Consider the following 24,034-nt stretch of genomic DNA (forward strand, 5'->3'; position numbering starts at 1 on the left):
TTCAAGACATCCATCACACCAAAAAGTATGTTCTAATTCTAAGTAGTTTTATACACCCAACAATTATATCACCTGAAACTTTCATCCAAAATTAGATTCAGATTTTTATCCACATTACCGCTCCTTCCAAATTCAGCCAATATCCTCCTGTTTTCCAACTACTATTTTAACTGTAGATAAAGCAGCACAAAGATGTGTTTAATTTTAGTTCATGCATTTGGCAAAGATATTCCACAGAGTTTCTAAAAACAGAATTTTCATTACCTGGAAGGGACTCTGGGGAGATTTCTTGAACTTCTGGTGTTTTTGATTCAGCAGGCCATACTCCAGTTTCATTCTTAGCTAAAAGAACAGACATTAGAGAGTAATTACAAAGATATATCTGCTCTCTTTTACCACAGATTTATTTCTGTCCCACTTTAGTTTGACTAAGTAAGCCAACATGGAAAAATGTGGACGGCTGAGTTCCTTTAGGACCTCATTGGACTTCCACTGCACAATCACTACAGGCTATGTTAAACACATGTATTTTTCGTTTTGTTCATTAAAAGATACTTTAAAAATAAAGTTTACAGCAAGGATTTAATGACTTACGAATTATTATCATTATTATTATTATTTTCACAGTGCGAAATGGTTTTCAGCATTTTTAGAATTTCTGCTTACCCAGTTTTTTCCTGGATGCTTGAGGTATGTCATCTATTGTCAGGAGAGGAGGAAGTTTCTGCTGACTTTGATTGAGACCTGGAACAATAAGGTGCACTACAAAGAAAGATGAGTGCCATTAATTCCAGAAAACATGAAAGCAGACAGTCTGCTCTCTGAGATATGTGAGTAACTGAAGCACTGGGAGTTTAGTGTGAGTATCTGGGAAATGCGTTTGTTCTATCCCACAATTAGCTCTCCCATTTGGTGCTATTTCCCCTTTATACCACTCCTTCTATCATGATTTATCAGAGTTGGAAACCATTCCACACTGGAACACACAACCCTGGAAGACTGCAGCATCACAGAGAGTGGGACAGATTCTGTCTGGTGGGCCAAGTAGGCTTAACACCAGGCTGGGTTAGCATGTGAGTGTTTGACTCACATCAATACACAGAAACTCACACAAAGAAAACTTAAGCCAAAGTTATACAGTCATAGAAAATATTTCCATAGATAAAGGACTGAACAGTAAATACAGGAATAAATTGGTCACAAGGTACATGATGCAGTGAACCTTTCATGGCAATTTCGGGCAGACCAGTAGTTCACCACACTGTGCAGACAGAATGTGTATGACAGAATTTCCCCTGGTTTTATGTTCTAAGCCAATATTATATATTCTTATAGGTGAAATGAGAATATAAAGCATGAAACTGAATGGCTTGGAGGAAAACAGTAATGCCCCGAGATCTAATATCAAATTCTAATTGCAAGATTTCTGTAGCTTAATATATCAGGTTTGTGACTGTAGATGTTACTTGTGCTACCTTAAAAGCCCAGTAAGAGCAATCTCTCATCTCAACAGGATCTTTGCCATAGAACTTCACCTGAAGTATGAAATAACTCCTTGGCTTAAACAGTGACAGTGTCTTCTTTTAAATACAATGACAATAAAATGACTCTATTTCACTTAAGCTACCACATTCTTGAACCATCTGTACCACCACAAATATTGTCTGCATCAGCTGCAAAATATCCTTTAATATGCAAAGAAAAACTATTAAGATCAAGAAAATTAAAAGCATTTGCACAATTCTAAGTTTCAATCAGGGGTTAAGAGAAAGAATAAAAGTAACTTCTAGTCACCTAATATTGCTCCTGGGAGAGAAGAACTATCTGGTGCTTTTGACTGCGTCCGATTTTGAATAACTGTGGAGACAACACAGGGATATTAGAAGCTAATTTTCAAAAAAACCCCAACGGAATAAGAAACAAAACCACACCTGAAACAAACGTCAGCATTCTAAAAACCTTTCCTCAATATTTGCAGATGAGGACACCATCCTAATCTTTTCTGTTTTACATCCAGTTTAAGAGACTGCAAACTGTATTTCCATAATTGTGCACCTCTTTCCCATGGCATATCAATTTTGGTGATATTGATATTGATTATGTTATTATAGGGCCAGCTGCAGGACATCCCAATGCCCTGACACTCATTTTAATCTCAAGTTACTCTTGCAGAGTATAAGAATAAATTTTTAAAAATGCACAAACTTACTTTGTTTGATTATTGTGACAGGGACCAGCTTCTTATTATCACTCAGTATAATCTAAAAAAGAGAAAAAATTGCCTTGGGATAATTTCCATAATAGTAATTGAATTGAGTAATAAAAATAGAGGTTTCTAATCCAATCCCATGTCTGTCCCAAGTTAACACTGGATATGGCTCTGGTCCTGCTTCTTGATGGTTGAGCTATTGCTATTGCTTCAGCTTCCCGCAGGCTAATGTGGTAATATTGCATTTTGATCTCCTTCTATCAGCTTCAGATGTTTTTGCTTAATAAAAACACAGTATTTGACAGCTGAGGAAACCCCAATTCTTTTTTTCTCTTAAGTATTTCTGGAGCACTCACTGGGGAGTAGTCCAGAATGCTAAGAAAAACTGAAATTTAACTATAGCAAAACATTTGAAACATATGCAATTACATTTTGGGCACAGGAAACAAATATATTCTCAGGAATACTATATTTAGAACACAGACTATTCCAGAACCACGTGCACATTTGTAAACCATCAGCACTCTTGGGTGCATAGCCTGATTAAAGTAGATTGGCTCAGAATAATTTTATTTAGTGGAATTGTTTCCAAAGCACAACTGGTCAGCCACCCACATGATTCTTACATTTTATGCTAAATGCTTGGACTTTTATGCTGTCCATTTCTCTTTGACCCAGATTACATCTTGCCTAAATCTGACTATCCAATTATATTGATAACACACACACACAAAAAAGGAATACATGAATGGAACCCACCGTTATTAAAAGGAAACAGCTGATAATGAAGATAAGAATTATGAACAAATTCTGAAAGCTTAATAATACACTCAAGTGATGAGAGAAGGTCGACTGTAATGCTAACAACATAAAAATGCTAAATACATTAAAGGAGATTTTTAAAGTTATATTTGAGTCACAAGAAAAAAAATAACTCCGACAATCATCTTTCATGCTAAATACATTCTGCTCAAATCAGAATCAGATAATGTTAATTTTGCACTTTATGACATTTGGTCTACTTCATGTGAAAGAACACTTGCATGAAAAGTCAGCATTTGATGACAAAGTGCTAATCATTTACCTAAGAATAGCCATTTTTGTTCTATTCTAAATACTTTTGAAAAGCTTTAAAAACAATGGTTGGGTAGACATTAAACACATACCAAAGTTTAAGAAGCTGGAAGAAGGCCAATCTCCATAAGTAAGATGGACCTTTCCTTGGGGAAATGGATGGAGGCAACTTATTCTATGAAAGCCATTACTGTCTGCTACCTAATTACAGTTTTGCATTTGTGTGAACGTGGTCTTAAATTAAGTGGAGATGTCAATCATTGTCATTATACGAGGATAGAAATAATCTTCCTTCTTTATTTTTCCTTTTTTACACTTCCATTTCGTTTTCTAGTGAAAAACTCGTGTTGCAGATGATCTGCTTTTGAAGTAGCCCTCCTATTCATGTGACTAGCAAATGGGATGGAATGCATTTGTTAGAAGAAGGTGTTCATTTTACTGTATTTTCATCAGAAGCCTTACAATCAAATAAACAGCTCTGAAATTGTAGTGAGCACTTATGTAACCTCTACTGTAGAACTTTTATTCATAATTGCTATCAGCGTTTTTACTAGTAAACAGTTCTTATACTGATGAGACCATTCTTTCTTTGTTGAATAATAATGGATGGCTACAATGATAGCAATATAAAAATTCCAAATACATTTAAATACATTAAAATGTAGATTTTCAGTCAGGAATGAATAATTAACATGAAATCCAGGTTCCTCAGCTGCTATAATTAGACTGCTCACCTGCAAAAATCTGTAACTGTTTAAAATCTACCCATGTTGTCAAAGCTTTCTTCTCAGTTTCCACAAATGACTAATTTAGATATTCCTAGGTCTAGTAATATTTACTACTTATACAAACTATTTTGGAAACATCAGCCCATCATCTGTAGGAATGGCACTATCAACCATGTTTTTCAGACAGGGAATATAAAGTATACAGGTACTACGAATATTAGTTATTAAAACAACTGTTGCCATCATGAAAGAAGACGGCAAATAAGGTATTCCTTATTTTCAGAGGAAAATTAGAGATGTAAATTATACCAGAGGTGAGGCATCTCACTTCTTACTATATACATACAGCATATTCTTACAGGACTGCAAATCTCAAACGTCCTGTGAAACAGTAAGTGGCAACATTACTTGAAGAGACACTTAAAGTATGGTTCTTTCTTTCTGTGTTGTATTCTGATACTTCAAAAAGCCAAAACTAACTGGCATGCACATAAGAGACTCCTCAAGAAAGGATCATGGTCAGTCTGGACTAAATAAGGTTTGGAAGAGCAGGAATGTTTCCTTCTAGAGTTTATCAAATGGTAGAAGCTAGGAGTCCTTTCTGGCTGGAAAAACTGGGGAGGATCCCAACTTCCAGGCCAACATTATGAAATTAGAGGAACTTAACCAGACAGAACAGGCAATAAATTTCTACTGCATTTTCTCTGCCCTGCCGCTACCCATTGTTTATGAAGGGAAGAAGAATGACCATTTCTAGAGCAGTCCTTTTCTTCCACTCTCTCATTAGTTGCTGCTCACATAGCCCCAGGAGCTTAGACAAACTTAAAGGATGAAACTGCCAAAAGAAACACAAGATGATATGTGACTGATGTTGAACAGGCAGGATGACTAGATGGGTTGGTAACGCTGTTTTAATAAACAGCCTTTAAAAATGTCCTTACAGAGAGGAGTTAGGACCATGTTGATATGAGTCAGTTGTGTCTTTGGAGTAAAATAAAGCACAAACAAATAAATTTGGCCTAACACTCATTCTGGCTTTGCATCAATGATCTGATCCACTGAAATATACCCCACCTAGTGCTATGAAACTGAAGGAGCAATGTAAACTATCTGCTTTTTGCCTTTTTGCACCACTAAAGCAAGAATTATAAAAGAATTTTTAGAATAATCTATGGTATGTTTTTGTGATATTTCTGTGGAGGGTGATAAAACAGTACTGCTCTGGAGCTGAGCCCTGTAAAGATCACAAAAAAGACTCGATGTTGGCTCTAGTCCTCCTTTCATACTTGAGCTGTGCAAATATTTGGAGAACTGTTTCAGCTCACTTTCTCAGGACTTCTCCCATGTAAATAGAAACCGTACTTGCACAGAAGCAGCAGAGCAGTCAGGGCTCTGGCACACAGGGTTTGCTAAGAGAAGCAAAGGAACCCAGCCTGTACTCCATATCCCAGAATGAATTACCTGGTTTTGGGCTGTGCAACTCTAAAGACACTCATGGGACCAAAGGGAAGAATAGTGAAGTTGACTTCATCAACATAAGAGATGAGCACCCTCCTGAATATCTAACCAACTGGATTCATATCACTCACAAATAAGACATTTTCTCATGGACACAAGACGTAAGCGTATTTCCAATAATGTAAGCATTATACTGATCTAACTCTGTATGTAAAGCAATAATTGAAGTATTTCTGCCCTAAATGAATGGACATGGCCTCAAGTTGCACTGGGGAGGTTTAGATCAGATATTAGGAAAATTCATTTTCACAGAAAGGGCTGTCAAGCATTGGAAATGACTGGCCAGGGAAATGATGGAGTCATCATGCCTGGAAGTGTTAAAAAATATATGGATACAGTACTTAAGGACATGGTTTAATAGTAAACATGGTAATGGTGGTGGGTAAGCAGTTGGACTTCAGGAACTTAAAGATCTTTTCTAACCTCATTGATACTATGATTCTGTGCATATTCTATTCCTAGAAGAAAATATGTTTAATGAATCATGGTTTGATTCCTGAAGGAATTCTAAGTCTGATAATTGCAGACCATTTATAATATTCTGAAATATGAAAAACAAACAATGGGAAACCATACATTATCATTTCCTACTATGAAAACATTTGGAAAATCTGAGACAGAAGAGAATTGTGAAGAATGGGTTATTCTCTTGTAATAATTAACACTTATGAGTTAACCCTCTAAAATCTCTAAAGTAAGAAGGATTTCTACACCTTTTCTTTGAAAGTTATCCCATAGCCTGTCACAGGGTTAAGAACCTAAAAAGAAGCAGAACAAAAAAAACCTCCAGAAGATTAGATGCTGAAACTTGCACTTTGATGAATAATCAAGGAAAGGAAATATAAAGAAACCAATTTAATCTCATAGTAGACCTGGTAAGGCTCAGAAGTTATGACTAAAATGACTATTTTTCATTGTATTAAAACCCACTAGCTGGTTCAATCTAGAAAGCATTCATTTGTGCTTCAGCTCTTGGGAGAAGAAAGCATCTGGCTACATGAATCCAAAAACAAATGAAATCCATCCATACTTGTTTGAGAATGTTTATGGAAAAGGTCTGGTGAGGGAAAAAAAAAATCTTCATTTATTTATAAAAATCATCATTTTCTAAAATGAACTGGTAAAAATTCTACCATGCCACATAAAAGGATTTAATGGAAAGCCTAGGAAACCAGATTAAATTTCCCTTTCCAGCTTCCTCTGGTTCTGCAAACACTTGCTTCACATATGGGAGCTATCAGTGAATTCAGTGGGATGACTAATTTAGAAGACCTGAGTATATACAAAATTACTCTATAAAATCACATCATCAAGTTATCCAAAGTTAACTGATCACAACAAATATCACAGGTTAAAAACCTGACTACTACAAAAGAATAAGAGACTTTTAAGTTTGGAATCTATACATGGAAACCATCAGATTCATCTTTGAGAGGTTGGAGTAAGTGTATGTAATCATCTCAGTTACAGTTCTCAATTATTTTGCCCATCAACACATTTAAACATTTTCCATACAGTGGATTTAACAGGTTGTTTTTTATATTGGCAGTTTGTGGCCTTGATAATTCTTTCTCACTGAAGACTAACAGAGACTAAAAATTTTGATCCTATGAAACAAGAATCAGGTAAAAAACGATACTGTTTTGCATACCTGTGTTTGGGAATTGGGTACCAACTTGTACATATTCTGGAGTTGTCCATTTACTCTTTTACCTGTTTTGACAGAAAGATAAATAAATACATATAATTAATTTTTTTGTTTTGTCCAAAGCAAAGCAAATCAAGTTTATTCACCTTTTTTGTCAGCTAGGAAAGTTAGGAGACTTATATAAGCCTGTATAAAAACACATCATGGAAATTTTTTTTTGTCCTGTGTCTCCAGATCCATTAATACATCTGCAAGGCCTTCTCTTCACATTTTGACAGCAAGGAAATGAAATGTATTCTTGTTCTGTTTATGGTTTTATCTCAGTGCATAAACAAACACCCGGATTTAAATTCTGAATTTTTTTCTCTGAGGTTTTCCACTTAGTTTCTAAGTATTGGAAGTTCCTTGTGATGCAGCTGTTGAGCTTGCCAAGAAACAGTTCTGTTCAGCACCTATTCTGTTCTAGCATGATGCTTCAAACTTTCTCTGTATCTTCCACCTTTATACTTTATAAACCTTTACACTTTTCTGCTGCCTTTGCAACAATAGGTGTGCAAACAAGAGTCATGCTACATGTTATTATATTTTTTCAAATTCCATCCAAAACAGATGAGAAGCAGAAAACAAAATTTCAACTCTAAAGAAATAGCAATTGAGATACATTTAAGTTGGAAAAAAGTCTTTTGAAGTGCTTGATACTTCTAAAGATCAGGACTTACTATTGCCTAAATTCAAGGGAAAACTGACAGAAGTTTCACACTGACTTCATGAGAAAATCATGGTAAGATGGTCTGAAATAAGCTACTTTCATCTCTTCTGAAAAAATCAGTTAAATAAATGCTGAACTTTTGCCATGCCTTTCATGTGTTCTCGAATCATGAATTAAAACCAGATTCTCCTCCCAACCCCTCCCAACATATTTAGTATATAACAAAAATTTGGCCTGTGGATTCAACAGATCCAGAAACATATAAAAGAACTTTCAGTTTCTACTAATTGACATATTCTTCAGTGGGAAAAAGAACATTTACAGTGAAGGATATTTGGTTTAGACTGAGATGCTTCTCCTATATGAGAAGAGCTTGAGTTGAAACAGAAAGGAAATTAGCACAGAAAATAAGTGTCCGTTTGTGCTGATTGATAAACTTTGCAGGCATCTGGTTATACATTTATTACAAATATACACTCTCTGTTTACCGTCCACATTTTCTGTATCTACCTGCTATACACTCAAAATATGAATGGCTTGAATTTGAAAGTGCTGACTATTTTTCTGATTATAAGATTCTTTATCAATAGACCAGAATGTAGACATGCAGGGTAATAACAAGCTCCCTGGATTTAGCTGCTGCAGAAGCATCCACTGAATACACAAGTCTACATTGTAAACAAAAATATTATGTAACTAGGACATAAATGCTAGCAATAAATAATCTTTCAACCAAAGTTAGTGGGTCTCCATAAACTTACAAGAATGATTCTCCTGACCTATAAAAAATGTAAAATACCTGTAGGAAACACCATTTAGAAATACATTATATAGAAAGACAAAATGCAGTGATGTTTTCATCAGTCTTGAACAAGTAATAAACTATACATATTTTGTACTCATCACTCCCTCTTATTCTAAGTGTTGAAATATATTTCATCTCTTGCTCTACAGATGACTTCAAGATGTTTGAAATGCAAAAAAACCCACTTGGTAAGATATCTGTAATGTTGCAAAGCAGAGCTTTTTGTGAACCAGGTACAAGAGAAGGCTACCACTGTTATCCTCTTTAAGCTCATGGTATAGCAATGGCATTATTCTGGATTGCTAAAAGAGCTCTATGGGCACTAGGCAGATGCTTCAAAGTTACAGCTTTGTACTTTATAATGAAGGCCAGCATAGCACTTTATTAGGGAGTATGAAGTTTTTCCCAGTGTTACAAGCCACCATACTGCTCCCGTCCTTTATCCTCAAGTATATGAGCTCTGTAACTCACCTAGAAGTCAAAGCTGAAGTCCAAATTAAATTTCAGCTGGAAATCTCACATGAATAAGGCTCTCTGATGAGAATTCCCATTCTTATATTTAGAGTCAAGCTAAATATAGGAGTTTGCAGCATAATCTGACCAACATCATGTTTCAAAATACTTTTATGCAAATGCTTGAGAAAAATAAATCAAATTGGATAATCTCTGTTTAGTCCACTCTTCTCATTAAAAGGAGGAAAACTCTGCTGATGCCTTTTTCCTCTACTGGTATGAGTGATTCTTTCAGCAGTACATGCTTTTAAAAGAGTTAGTTTGATATCACTTTTCCTACATTATCTTGGGACTTCAGAGGAGAACCTTAAAATATGACTGACAGCCAGCCAGAGGTGTTATACACTGCCTCCGTGAAAACACAAACAAAAGCATACATGACACTGCATGCTTCAGACATGATACATGTAATACTTTGAAAATCAGCTTCAAATTCAACTTTTGAATGGAGTCACAAAGGGCCCATTGAGGTAGGACAGGCTCTGTCTACCTTGAATACCAGCTTCAATGTAAATGCAGGTGTAAAAGAAGATTCAAATAACGCTAATAATTTCCATCACTCATACTAGTTGATGGAAGAAATTAAATGGATTAGTTGGATGATGGTTGATGAATTACTTCATTACTTGATCATCTTATTATACATGGCCTAAGGAAAAGCTTAGAATCCAGTAATAAGTATAAATATTCATATTCAACACTTGATTTGTATCTGTACTAAACACTGTTAGAATTCTACCAGCCTGCAGCAAGTCCTCTATTTGCAATCACAAGACAACACCTTTCAGAAGACTACGTGGCAGTTTTTCAAAATCAAAATATTTCAAGTTTCAGCAATTTCTAAAATAATTTTTAGGGGCATGATGGATGGCATTTAAACAATAAAAACTTGATCAGTAGCTTACTCTAAGTAATACCATAATAGAGGAAAAAATACTGTCAAAATCAGCAGCTATTTGATTAACTATTGTCAATACTTACTAGAGAGAACTGTCTTATGATTCAAAGTCTTGCTCCAAATACTATCCTCTGCATTGTCTTTAACTCCAAATTCATAAGGTGTGTTTGGCTTCAGATTGTCAATCACTGTCTCTGTAGCTGGGCAGAGTTGAAAAACCCATTTCTTGTCTTTACCTTTTTCTCTGTAGCGAACTGTATAGAACCTGATTGGGGAAAAAAAAGTAGATCTACACAAAGAAAATCACTATAAAATTTTTTGTAGAGGAAATAAAATAATAAAAATAACAATAATAATAATACTAATAATAATAGTATTCTTTTGTTCTTGTTCTTTCTGGCTTTTTATGGTCACAAAATATCAGAAAAGTCAGACTTATTCCACATATATATACCCCACCATACAGACCCTGACATTAGGAGTATTGTACAAAGAGCAAAAGGACAGTCTCCTTAATCACTAACACTCATTGTACATGAGGTTCTAACCACAAAGTGTAAGCTCATTGTCCAAGCAGTTCCTCTGATTCTGACAAGTGCCAGAACCAGTCAACTGAATCATGAGTCTTCTAGTCAAGAAACTTATAATGATTTCTCAGAATCTTCTATATCCATCCAGTGAAAGGTGTTCCCGTCAAAATTAGCCCAAAAACATTTACCAGGGAAGACCAGTAATATCTGTTGTTTGTATAATACATTCCTCCTTCAGAGATCCTATTATGTGTCCCACTTCAAACAAAAAATAAACCAAGACATTTCTTTCAGCAGTTTAAATCAATAACATGATGAATACTAACAGATTACAAAACCAGGAAACATTTCTAGAGAAATTGCCCAATTCTGTCAAGGAGCACCACCCTGAAAAAAGCATGACTGCAACATTAACCAATCAAAAACAAGGCAGTGGAAATGGTGAGAGCTTCTGCACATGAACTCCCCTGCTGACTATAGTCTCATTTTCAATATGCGTGCTGAATCACTACCAGAATGGAGTGGAGGTTTCTTCTTTTTGGAAAGCAAATCTCTGAGAGATTTGGCAACTTTTTAATCCAAGTATTACTGAAAATCGTTACACATAACATAATTAATATCCCTCATCCATATCTATCTCACATTTACAGCATCCAAAAAGAGACACATTCAGTCCAATTGTATTTTGCCACACTTAAATAGAACAACTTAATGCTTGCAAATCAAGGTTGTGATATATACACTTGTCTATATAATGCCTGTAATAAAGAGACAAAGGACCAGAAACCCAAAACAACAATAAAAAAAAAGATTCTTTAACAACTGAAAAGGTTTCAAAAGTCCAGACTAAAATTAGTGGACCAAACCTAATACAGTGAATTCATAAAGCTGCTTCTACTGAAGCTACAGAAGAGCACTTTCAGAGTACAGTTTATATGAAATGTGACTGTTGAGTACACAGAAATTCCTACTGCACTATTAAAACACAACCTAAGAAAAGGCATGTGTCACTCACGGAAAATATTTCCACACAATGGTTTACTTTTTTACATATTTTATGCACCAAAAATAATAGATTTTCCTGGTTTAATTGCTACAATTCAGCTCATTCAGATACTTCACCAGGTTACAAGATCAATACTTATATTGGCTCACATAACTTCATTATTGTACTACTCTGTGTTCAAAACAAGATATAGTCTAACTTAAAATTTGATAAGGTAAGGAAAAAAACAGAAAGGACAAAAAAAGACAAGTAGTGAATACCCTATCTCAGTTCCAAGACTATCAAGTAATAATCTGCCTCCTTAGTTCTATGGGTTGTGATCTAATAAAATATCAAATAGACCTAATTATCAGTTAAACTGACAAGAACATTTTAAACAATTATTGGCAATTATTCCTTTTAAAGAAGGAAAATTTCTTCTCCTTTATCCTCTTAATCCATTTGTATGTAGTCATACAGACATTAACCAACAGGACAAGCTTATTTGAACTCCCTGCCACTGTCTTGCAAAGGTTGTAACTTTAATGTACAAATTCAATCTTCAACACAAATGCCTCTTAATGGACCCCATTCAGTCTTTTGGTAAGGGATTTGGAATAAGTATAGACAGACATCAAATGCGAATTCAAGTGGAAATAGTCACCTTCTTCTCTTGCCTGAAAGAGGAATTTTCATGTGTTTTCATCTTCATCTTTACCTTTTCCTACCTATTTTAATCCAATGGGATAGAAATACAGTGTTTGCATATGATGGAAAAAAGAGAACATACTAATTCAGTTCAGTTATTCAATAATCTAAAAGAACAGCTGCATCAGAAATTAGGAGAAAACAAAACACTAAAAACTTGTTGATAATGAATAGGCTTTTAAGTGGCTGTCCCCACTTGTTTCTAGTGGATAAAATGTTCTACGTTTTAATGCTGTCTCCACACCTGGAAATTCCTTCACTCTAACATGAATTAAAATACCAAGAACAATTACAAAAAAAACCCCCAACCCCATCTTTCACTTAAAACCTGAAAAGAGGATTTTCATAATTGTGCCAAACTGTGCGATCAGAAAGAGAAACATACAGCACAGAGGAAACGGGCTCTCAACTCCAAGATTTCCAAGCCTGTATAAACCTCACCACGGGTATAATTATTTCAGTGGAAACTTGCCACAGCAAGTACTAAAAACACTGATGTAAATGACAGAATTTCCTCAATCATTTCAATAAAAAGCAATAAAAATGAAGTTCCATTTAACAATTTGCAAGTCACAATCATTCGATTATTAAAAACATCTAAATATCTACACGTGCTTTTGGGGAAATGCAATCATTTGTTTATAGAGTAAAAATTCAGAAATGCCAAGTTTTGTCATCAAAGAACAACAACTCATTGTTAAACCAAACCAACAAACTGCCAAATAAAATGCATTTTCAGTGTCTGCCTCAGAACACTGCCCTGATTGAATTTTGTTGTAATTTTAATTTCTCCCTTTTTCAAACCTTTCTTTCATCAAAAATAAAATATCAAACAGTCAACACATATAATTGAAGACATGAGTAAGCAGTAAAATCCAGTCACCACTCACATCTACCAATCCCCTTGTGGCAGTGACATACATGCACAAAATGAGTGCAGCTGCTGAACTGGAAACATTCAACAAAGCATCTTCATAAATTCCCTCCAGAACAACAGGAGGCAGGCTGAAATAGAGTGCTATCATAGTCACATAGGAGGGAAAGCTACACTACATGTTTCTCCAAAGAAACACTTCCCATTATCTTTGTAAGTTAAGAAAATGAAAAACTGATTGCTCACCACAGGGCCCTAATAGCTAATATCCAAGTAATGCACTGTGGAACACTCCTAGGAATGCTATTCCCACCTGTGAATACTGGTTTGATGTTTCAGCAATGAGATGGCACACCCAGCTACACTTGGCAAGAAATTATTTTAATCTAGACTCTCAGCAGGTGCAAAGACCTAACAATATTTAACTTAACATTTAATTTTGATTAAGTGATTTGTTACATGTTTTGGTTGGGGATATTTTGTCAGAACAATGTTTATTGAATACTCTTGTATTTCTATTTACAACAAATGTTAATCAAATGATTGCAGGGTTCACTCTTGTTTCTTTGCCAGATGGCACTCTATAAAACATTAGAGCTCTTTTGTCAAACTCCATAAAAGTTAGTACCTCCCTCTCTCCCCCTAACAGGAAATGCTTCACTCATTTGAAGATACCACCAATCAGGCCACCCTAGGAACTGTAGAGAAATTTTACCTCCTCCCTTATTACTCGACAGCTAAAACTCCAACAAATTTAAAACAAAAGGTGTCACAAGCAGGTGAGAGGTTTTGCTACACTCAGAATTAATCACTGTAACAATGAGGAAAAGAAAAAGCAAAACCCACTGCAGCAGAGGAATAACAGAGCTCTCCATATGCATATGTGCAGCATCATTGAATGTTTAGTGTCTGCATTCTTGAAACTCTGAATCTTTGATGATATTTTTACTTTGCTTGCCTCCACATAAGATGTACATAAAATGTGATGGCAGAAATAAAATAATTAAGACCCAGTTCATAATTTAAAGGAATACACAAGAGGACAAGATTACTCATAGGCCAACCACTGTAGTGATTACTATATCTGCAAAGCCAATGGAAATGACTCTAAACCTGACACAGAAGGCTGATCTCTTCTACGTTCAGCTTACATAGTTTGCTTTTCAAAATTCTGCAATGGAAGGCAGTGAGCGCTCAGTTAACAGACAGCGTTTTCATTACACTAGAAATCAAAATGAAATGACCATTTAAAAGAAACAGCACAGAGGGCTTTTGCCTTTGAAATAAAGAAAATCTTATTTGCTGTTAAAAGAAGTAAAATTCTAGGACGGATAGGCAAGACATTAAGTTTTCATCTATCAGTGAGAATGATACTGTTTTGCCGAGAATTCCAGCGCCATTTTTCTATTTTTTTAACCAAATCTCTTTTCAGCCAAATTTGCGGAACATGCCAGTACAGTCAAATATTCAGACACAAACAATTAGATACTGGAAATCTTATAATGCAGATGGTTTTATGAGATTTCAAGGCTAGGTCAGTTTATATAAATATCATGGATTTATTTGGTCCCAACCAAAACTCCAAACAATTTAATCATGACTATTTTAGTCACAAGTAACACTAAACAAACAATTAAGCCTTGGAGATATAAGAACATTCAAGCTCTGAGATTTTGTGTTGCCAGAGACAAAAAATTTTAAAGCTCTTTTTCTTTTGTTCATAGAAATGTAATCAGAATTTTTAAAAAGAGACTACCAGCATACAGGTATTTATTTATTTATAGTTAGACTTCATTAGAAGTGCAGCATCCATTTAATGTTAGAAAGTGATAAAAGAAATGGTTTGAACTATTTTTTTCAGACACCGAGTATTGCGCAAATTGACACATGAAGTTGATTATATTGTTTCCTTTTTTACTGCTACGTTTACTTTAAAGTAACAGACACCAGCATATATAAAAAATGGAAGGAATGACAACAGTGATGGTTACCAGTTAAGTTTGCAAAATTTAGTCTTGACTTTTACATGATCACTAAAATTCACTTCTTTTACTTAAAACTTTTAGCAGAATGACTGAAATGAAGAGTGAGAGGCTCAGAAGAGGGAGAGACTGAACAGCAACAAATCATTCCAGTTTAAACCAGCTTTTAGCATGCACTCCCACAGCAGCAACTGAAAAGCATCTGAAACTCAAGAAGTGTATCTGCTGTTATATGTTTTAAGAAATTCTGCTATATTTAAAACACATTTTGTATATGACACTTGCAACACAAAATATGACTTAGTTGGCGGCTGCATAATGATAGAAATTTGTAAATAGGCACAGGAGGAGACAGGCACATATCTTTCTGAAATTTGGGGTTTTAAAAACCCAACTTCTATGTACTGTACAACATAAACACTAAATACAGACTCTTCTCTGGCTTTCTCTTACTGTTTTTCTTGCTTTTTTTTTTTAAGCATCAGGTAAAAACAAAATAAAACACAAAATCTGTGCTACTTGCAGGTATGATATTAGGATACTTAAATCACAGGCAAAACAATTAAAACAATGCCAATGTGAATTTGTCATAGTTTTTAACTAAAAAAGACATACCTTCAGGTTTTAAATTCCTATTTTTTGCATGTATCTGAAAGTCTGTTTGTTTTTCTATACAATACACTCACTAGAATATTATATTTTACTGTATCTATAAACCCTGCTTACATTTAACATGGAAAATAACGGCTCTTGTTCCATCCCCTGACTTTTCTTCCTAAAGAACAAAAAGTCAAAGTCCACCTTTTTTGATCCCCAGCTACAGAGATATTCTAATCAAAGCAAATACAAAGAAAGGAAAATCTACAGAGTACTCTCTCTTTTTCGGACATGGATGGATAGTAAATGAATCCCCAGTACTTTTATTTTGACAGATCTGTCCCCTAATATTTGTTTGAATACAGATAGGCAGAGAGGAAACAAGCCTTTTACTTGCTTGGAAATAATAAAAAAGAGGGACTAAACATGCCTGTGCAGTGTGATATCATGACTTTGCCATCTTCCCTCATCAACTGTCTTCCACTGGTGTCAGAAAGCAGAGGATGTTGAGAAAGGTTCCACCAACTGTGCTTTCTGGTCTTATGTAGTTTCCATCAGTCACATAAAACTAATCACTTGAGGTTTTTGATTTAGATCTTTTTATTTTAAATTCTAGTTCTAAGGGTCTGATGAGAGATAATCACTTCAAGAATGCTTCAAAATTTCACCTTTCATTTTTGGTCCACAAAAATGGCAGTGAATACTTTTGCTTCAACAAGGGATTAGCATTTGGGGTTATCTTGAAGGAAATATGTAGCACTCTGTTGATTTATGCTCTTAATCTCTAGGGAGTTAAGACAAAAGAATGGTTTGTTGGAAAATGTCACAGTAAATTTTTTTCATTGGAGCTTCTTAAAAATTTCATAGATACAGAAGACCATTATGTGCCCCAAAGGAGCAAGCAATAATTTCACTGAAGCAGTAAAATTTAGCAATGGTCTTTGAGAATATGGCACCTCTTATTCCAAACTCATTTGCTCACAAAACCAGATCTTCCAAGGAATATCCCATTGAGGTCAAACTTGCACTAGAGAAAATCTTGGCCAGCAGAACTGTGCTATTCCATGTAGTTTCTATCTTCTGACTCAGTAACACATTGAAATAACTTTTATTATGCAACATTTGTACAAAAGCCTAACATCCACACGGAGGTGGTAAAATCTGAGGCCAAGTGCAGTGAATCCATTTCAGGTCGCAGAGATTTCCAAGTTTCAACCTTGGTGGGATATTTACTGACAGAACTAAGAGGTCCTGACTGCTATGTACTGCCAATGACAAAGGTTAGAGGTTAGCCACTAACAGCAATCTTGAGGATGGTGAACAGTACATTGCAGCATGTCACAGTACTGAGAATATGCCAGATGAAAAAGCAACGAGTCAGGTAGACTGCCCCTGAAATAGACTGAAATATTGCTGAATCTCTTACGTGCTTTTTGAGTCTTGTACTTCTATCCCAACGCTAACTTGCTAAGCATGGGCTGCTTCCTGGCTTTTTCTTATTGTACATTATCAACAGTCATTCAAATTATTATAATAAATTTAATAGCTTTTATTCTGCACACTGACTAGAAATATATATGGATCTAATCTCTCTTAAATTCTAGATATACACAACATGGTCATGTGGACAACTGTTCTCATCATTTATACAAATCAGAAGCACTCTGGTCTAGTAAAGGTAAAATTAATAAAAGCACCACTTAAGTGACTTTGTTTTTTCTTCATTAACTTCACTGTTATGCTTGATTGCAAAACAGAAATCTGATTATAAGTATATATCTATCTTTGATAAGATCATTTGTAATTTGATACAAATGTTTTTAAACTAGCTACTCCTGTCAGACAATATTTTACTAAAATGGAGTACATACTAAAGGTAATTCCTGAGAGGAGGAATACATCAGAATATATTCTAAACATAGCAAGACACTTGTAGCACACTGCCCTAACTGAAAAACTAAGTTAAAAACTTTGTTCAAACTTTGAGTCAATGATTGTCCAAAAAGAAAATTCAGCTACAGAGGAGAAAACACAGAATTAACGAAGGCATGGTGGATGGTGGTGGATACCATTTGCCTTGAATTTCCAGGTGGATTAATACAGAATATAGGCTTCTCCTGAAGTGTTCTGCATTCCCACTGCACAATGGGTGCTGCAACATTGGAGCCGACACATCACACAAAGATAAATTTCTTGGTAAAAATGGTGCTAAAATCACTACATCAGAACACTTTACAAGCTCATCCAAGATCAGCTAATTTCTTCAGTTTCTCACAGTAGGAAAATATTTGCTTCTTTATTGAAAGAGAAAAAACTAAGCCTAAGCCAACTTTTATTTCTACTGAAGAAAAATCTGATCAAATTTCATCCTTGGACATTTACTAACATTCCATAACTATTTCCTAACAAACATTAACATTTTTTTCAATAGTATATGAAATTCTGGTTGGTGATGAAGATCCAAATTTTTTTCATAAGGAATTTCAGATGCTTGAAAAAGATTAGTCTCTTTGTGAGGTATGAAAATTTTGTAAAGGTATGAAAAAGGTCATCCTGACTACATGGGATTTTTTTTAACACAGCCACTGACATCCAGTTTAATCATGTCCATAGAGTTTTCTTATGAACACCAGAGTAAGAAAATTCAAGTCTAAATTAGAGAGCCACGAATTAGACAAATGTTAGACGGGTAAAAGAAGTGTTCTGAATCATGCAAAAAACCCCAAACAAACAAACAAAAAAACAAAACCAAAAAACCACTGCATTTTAAACCCAAAAAATAACAGCTGCAAAACAGATGGAGATGCATCCCATGTTTGTTTTTAGTTTTACAAAGCACTACTGAGTAGAATAGAGCTTCACACAATGTAAATGAAGGTAAAAAAATATTCTTCTGCTGTCAAGGAAGAATATAAAGAGAACACATAAAGACAAAGTAGGGAAAACATCTGCAGAAGCAATTTAAATAATTTTATTCATCTGCCAAGGGTTGACTAAACCATAATAGGGCACTTAACTGAGAAGTTCTTCTGCACTATGACTTCTCATGAAACTTCTACTTGGTGAGTCTTCCTGAGTTTCCCACCTACTGTGCCACCCAGCAAATGCCAAAAATATTGACATAGAAGAGAACCTCTTTCACTTACATTAAAATTCATGAAACCTGTACTGTATTAATAGCAGAAAAGCAGTTTTAGTGACAAGATAAAATAAACAAAAATCAAATGGTGTTAAAAAAAGGCATCATTCCCCACCTCAGCACAACAAAATATTTCTCTTACAATTCAATCAATTCTAAAGTAAAATATTTCCCGTGATTTAACAAAGTTTCAATTGGTTCAGATAAAAATGAAGGTAGAGGCAAGGCCATTAAGAGCAAAGGATCCAGTATGAAATACCAAGATTCGTAATTCAGCATGTAGACATCTGATTAAAGTTGCTGTCAAATAAAGACTTGCAAAGCACTAGCATGAGCGAATGAGAAACCTTACTTCACATTCAGAACTATTGTTTACTACATTTTAATTTCCACCGTAAAATTTATCCCGATCATAGCAGAGAGCTGTACTGAATGAAATCATGATAGTAATAAACCCCATCCCTTTCTGTTGTTACCTGTCGCTAGCACAGTTACTTGTTGCTGTCCAGTCATGCTGAGGGTTGACCAGGATGCCCCAAGAAAGAAAGACAGACGTTGGGCTGAGAGTGCCAACCACCAGCTGCAGAGGCTTTTGTGTCTTGTTCCGACCTACAGAAGAAACATGTAAAGTTGATTTCTCTCTCCTGCATTAAGCAAAGGGAAGTTTTTGCAGCTGGATAATTAAGTAAATGAAAATCTACTTCTCTTCTAAGCTTGAAGGGAAAAGTATAACAGTTCTCTATTTTTCATGGTCGCTATTTCTAACGTATGATTTATGAAAGTGGCAATGACTGTGTTCATGGTCACTTTTTCTACCAAATATTCCAGTTAAAACTAGTTTTTGAAAATGATCATTTGGTGGTTTAAGTATGCTAAGTATAAGAATAAGCTTTAGGTAGATGAAATTAAAAACTCCTGCTATCTTAGACTGTATCACAGAAGACATGATAGGGTCCAGGACATTAGAAAGTCTCCATAGAGGTGATAGAAATAGTAATTTCTTGGCAGGTTTCTCAGTAACACTGCAAATATATCTACACATAATAAATATTTTCTTGAGCATTCTTAAGAGTAAAATAAAACCTACAAAAGTTCTTTTGCTTTTAACTGCAGGCAGATCTGAGTCAGTGTCTGTATCTGCAGGATTTTTCTCTTTCAATTACTGACTACATTGAAATCAGGTTTTCCATGATGCTCAATTTCTGCTTTGCTCTGTATGAAGGAGTACAATTTTTGTGTGGAGAAAGAACTTATTTTAAAGAAAGTTTAAAAGCTAATAGATGGAAAGGAGCAAATGATCTGGAGACACTGTTTTGAACCTGTAGTTTATCAACTGCTACAGGCCCAAGGAGAATCGCTGGTGTTTGAAAGATGATTGACTACAGGAAATCAATATATTCTTTACATCACATTGCACACTTCAAAAATCTAAGGGATCTGTACCTCCTCAAAATGTACAGATGACCAACATTTCCTGAAACTTTATAAGCCACTGATCTAAAGGGTTTGTTTCTCACTGTTGTGAGCCCGATTTGACAAACTTTCTTCTCAAGCCTTTTGAACCCTATTATCTCTACACTTAACCAGCCCCAGTGACAGTCTGATTTGCATTTTCAACCAATACATGTGTGTATATGTAGAAATATTAACCATGTTGGTTTTTACTTTATGTTGATGATTAATATGTTGCTACAAAGTCTACATTTAAAAACAACATATATATGTTGCATCTGAAAGTTAAATCACTTTCCAAAATCTTTCCAGACATATTGTATTACAGCTGGCCAAGAGCAGGAAAAGATTTATCCTAAGCATTACCAGGAGTTAGTAAAAAAAAAAAATCATCTAAAGATCATAGAATAATTTGGGTTGGAAGAGACCCTTAAGGACCTGCTAGTCCGAGTCCCCTGCCATGAGCAGGGACATCTTCAACTGGATCAGGTTTCTCTGAACCCTGTCCAACCTGACCTTGAGTGCTTCCAGGGATAGGTCATCAATTTATTTTTTGCAACAGTCCAGCCATCCTGAAAGAAGTCTCCATATTAAAGTACAGAATTAAGTCTCCATATTAACGTAAGGAATTCAGAACTAACAATATTAGTGACATGATTAAGGTCATATAGAAAGACTTTGAAAACTGATGAGAATAAAATTCCGATTTCTATTCTGCTGTGTATAGATTCAGCTGGAAATATCACTCTTTCCATAACTTCCTGCATCTGCAAACTTAGTAGTATTGATATAGAGGGAGACATACTGACATACACTATGATTTTCCAACGAGAAACAAAGAGCATTAACACATGTGGATGAAGCAACTCTTACTTGTGGTTTGGGAGAATAATTTTAATGCCTTTAAACATCAGAAATTAGTATTCTAAATTTAAATTCTCCTTTGTAAAACCTTTATGCAAAAAATATTTAGGTACATCGTCATGTTTTGAACACCATGTGTGTGGCTACTGACTAGAAAACACTGTCCTACATTTTACTTTTCCATGCATGGAATTTGTGCATCCCAGTCAGATGCCTACAGGTAGAAACATCTTTTCAGAAAAATCCAGCAAAAGGTTCTGTTTTCTTTCAAATATTTTAATAATGAGATGCAATAATATTAAAATACCTGAACAAGATTTCTTGTTATTTGAAACACGTGATGGTCTAACTGAAACCAAATACCGTGGCTCTGCATCTGCAAATGAATGAAAAAGCAATTAGTACAGATGTGCTATTTATTTGAAAAATAGATTAATCTGAAATTAATAAGAAAAAGTCAATGAATTCTTTACACGTTATCTAATCTTCATGATCTTTAGGCTGTTTTCTTTAAAATTCTTTGAGTTCAAAATTACAAATGCTTTGATTAAAACAAAGGTTTAGATATTTATTTTAGTTTTGGGAATTCCTCTTCAGAAATAAGATTTTCCCTTACTTTTAAAGCCAGATGTCAGAGATTTCTGCCCTTCTTAATTATTTAAAGCCAAGCTCTGGTCTCTCTTAACTACAACATGAGAGAAGTTGTCTTAGGAGATTCCAGCAAGATATTCACAGGCACAATTTGGTTCACTCTATATCAACCAAAATGATTTTTACTATAGCTTTAAAAAAAAATAAGATTACTCTACATAGAATTCTTATTCTAGTTTAGATACATTTATGTAAATGTTTAACTATAAATAAGAGACTAAATTTTCTGTGTCTTTTAGTGTAACAGGCACCTTGAATTCTATCAACTAAAAAGAAATCATTCCGTTTTCTCTTACACTCAGATTTCTGTAAAGAGAGAGAAAGGAATAGCAGTACCAAAATAATCCAATGCTGTACAATGCTGTACTACTGAAAAGGTTTTGCCAGTGTGGGGGAAAACCACTGTAACTTAACTTCATTGATTCTGTGTACATAATTCACCAGCAACCCATTCCATGGATGTACTTTAATTGTTTAATTAGTCTTTTTAAATGGGTGTCACCTGCACCCAATAACCAAGATAAGCACGGAAAACAGCTGTTCAAAGCAGTGTGGAAAAAAGAATTAGTTAAAAAAAGGAACCCCAAAATGTAAATACCTCTTCATTTACAAAAAATGTTTTTTAATATTTAGAGGGGTACAAAAGTGTGGGACCTGTGTAATCACTTGGACATTTTTTGTTTTGAGACTAAAAACTAGAAAGAGCAACACTTTAAAATAATTTGGTTTCCCTTTATTTTAAACCCAATTTACTCCACTTGTGAGACTGTTGTAACTCTCATGAAGTATTCAATAGGATTATTTTAAAGCATGGCCTTGAAAGCTCAAGAACTACAAAGCCAGTCTTCAAAACTCTAAAAATTTATGGGTTTATCAGTAAAATGTCCAAGGATTGTGAAAGAAAGTTATTCAAATATTTTGAAACAGTTTTTCCCTGCTCCATAAATGGAAAAATTAATTCTGTCTGAAATCTGAAATTACTTGTGTAGCAGTATGGAAACAGATCAACTGCTAAACAAAATATGGCAATAAACAGACTGTTAATGCCTCACTGGACATCTCAGCTACCAAACCTGGCAGTTTTCAGAATTCATTAGTTCTAGCAGGTGTTTCTGTTCTGTAGCAAAGTGTTCTCTGTAGAAATATTTTGTGCTATATGCTGTTCGTTAAGCTTTATTTTGGAGACTTTAACAAATGTTGCCTCAATAAAGAATACAACACTTTCCCATTTTCCAGAGAATTCATGGCTCTTCTGACTGCAATACAACCCACAAAACAAAGTATTTAGGAAAATAGGCTGAGATAGAGGTTGAGACAGTACTGTTAGAGTAGAGGCAGGTTTAAAAAGTACCACTTTTTTAGAACCACTGAATTTAACACAATATTATGATCATTATAACTGAAATCAGAAAATGAAATTGTTAAACATATCCATTCAATACCTGGGATACAACAAGAAATTTCATCCTACTTAGGATGTATCTTAATTTAGAAATATGATTCCATGATTCCTGAGCAGAACCACCCATGCTACGATATAGATGGAGAGTAGAGCAACTGTAATTTAAGTTAAATTCATTCATTTGATGCACAGTATCAATTATGCATGGACTGGTGGACACATGCCTTGAAATGCTTTTATTCTGGGCAGATATACATTCTATATCCAAGGCACCTGAAATTAAAAAATTCAGAGAGCTTTTTCAATATCATATAATGAGCCCTGACTCATTAGAAATGGGAGCTCTTTCTTAGTCTTCCACTGAAATTCAACATTTCTTTTATTAAGTTCAAAAGACTACTGAGTTTCCACACTGATTCAGTCTTCTTGCTGAGAAATATGACTATCAGTCAGCATCACAATGCTGAAATCATCTGATACTACCATGACTCAATTCATTTTCAGGGCGTTAAAACATTGCCTCACCCAACTACTCATTTCTGTCAAGTTACAGGAAATATTTAATGATAATCTTTATTATTTTATGATGCCTATATAGTCATAATCCATTCCACAGATCCATGTCTATAAGAAGCAGGAATCTTGGGGAGAGGTGAGTAACACAGCAGAAGAAAACGAAAATTCTGCAGAACTTAAATAAAACCATAATTTACTTTGCACTAATTCATTTAATGCTTAAGAGATAAGT

At 34.8% G+C, this 24,034-nt stretch overlaps 1 protein-coding gene across 26 annotated transcripts in view; it reads right to left on the reverse strand.

Moving 5' to 3' along the window:
• ABI3BP (ABI family member 3 binding protein) overlaps nucleotides 1–24,034 on the reverse strand; it is a 131,821-nt gene that overhangs the window by 81,986 nt on the left and 25,801 nt on the right. For all 26 annotated transcript variants that reach the window (XM_088156063.1, XM_088155976.1, XM_088156069.1 and 23 more), the window contains exons 3-10: nucleotides 21,541–21,609; nucleotides 19,394–19,526; nucleotides 10,186–10,367; nucleotides 7,181–7,242; nucleotides 2,210–2,261; nucleotides 1,795–1,857; nucleotides 667–762; nucleotides 265–342 (exon numbers count right to left, since the gene is read on the reverse strand). In XM_088156063.1, coding sequence (XP_088012189.1) covers nucleotides 265–342; nucleotides 667–762; nucleotides 1,795–1,857; nucleotides 2,210–2,261; nucleotides 7,181–7,242; nucleotides 10,186–10,367; nucleotides 19,394–19,526; nucleotides 21,541–21,609 — 735 coding nt within the window. The remainder of the gene's footprint in view (nucleotides 1–264; nucleotides 343–666; nucleotides 763–1,794; nucleotides 1,858–2,209; nucleotides 2,262–7,180; nucleotides 7,243–10,185; nucleotides 10,368–19,393; nucleotides 19,527–21,540; nucleotides 21,610–24,034) is intronic.

This window comes from Sturnus vulgaris, chromosome 2 (assembly GCF_052056855.1).
Source record: "Sturnus vulgaris isolate bStuVul1 chromosome 2, bStuVul1.hap1, whole genome shotgun sequence".
Taxonomy (NCBI): Eukaryota; Metazoa; Chordata; class Aves; order Passeriformes; family Sturnidae; genus Sturnus; species Sturnus vulgaris.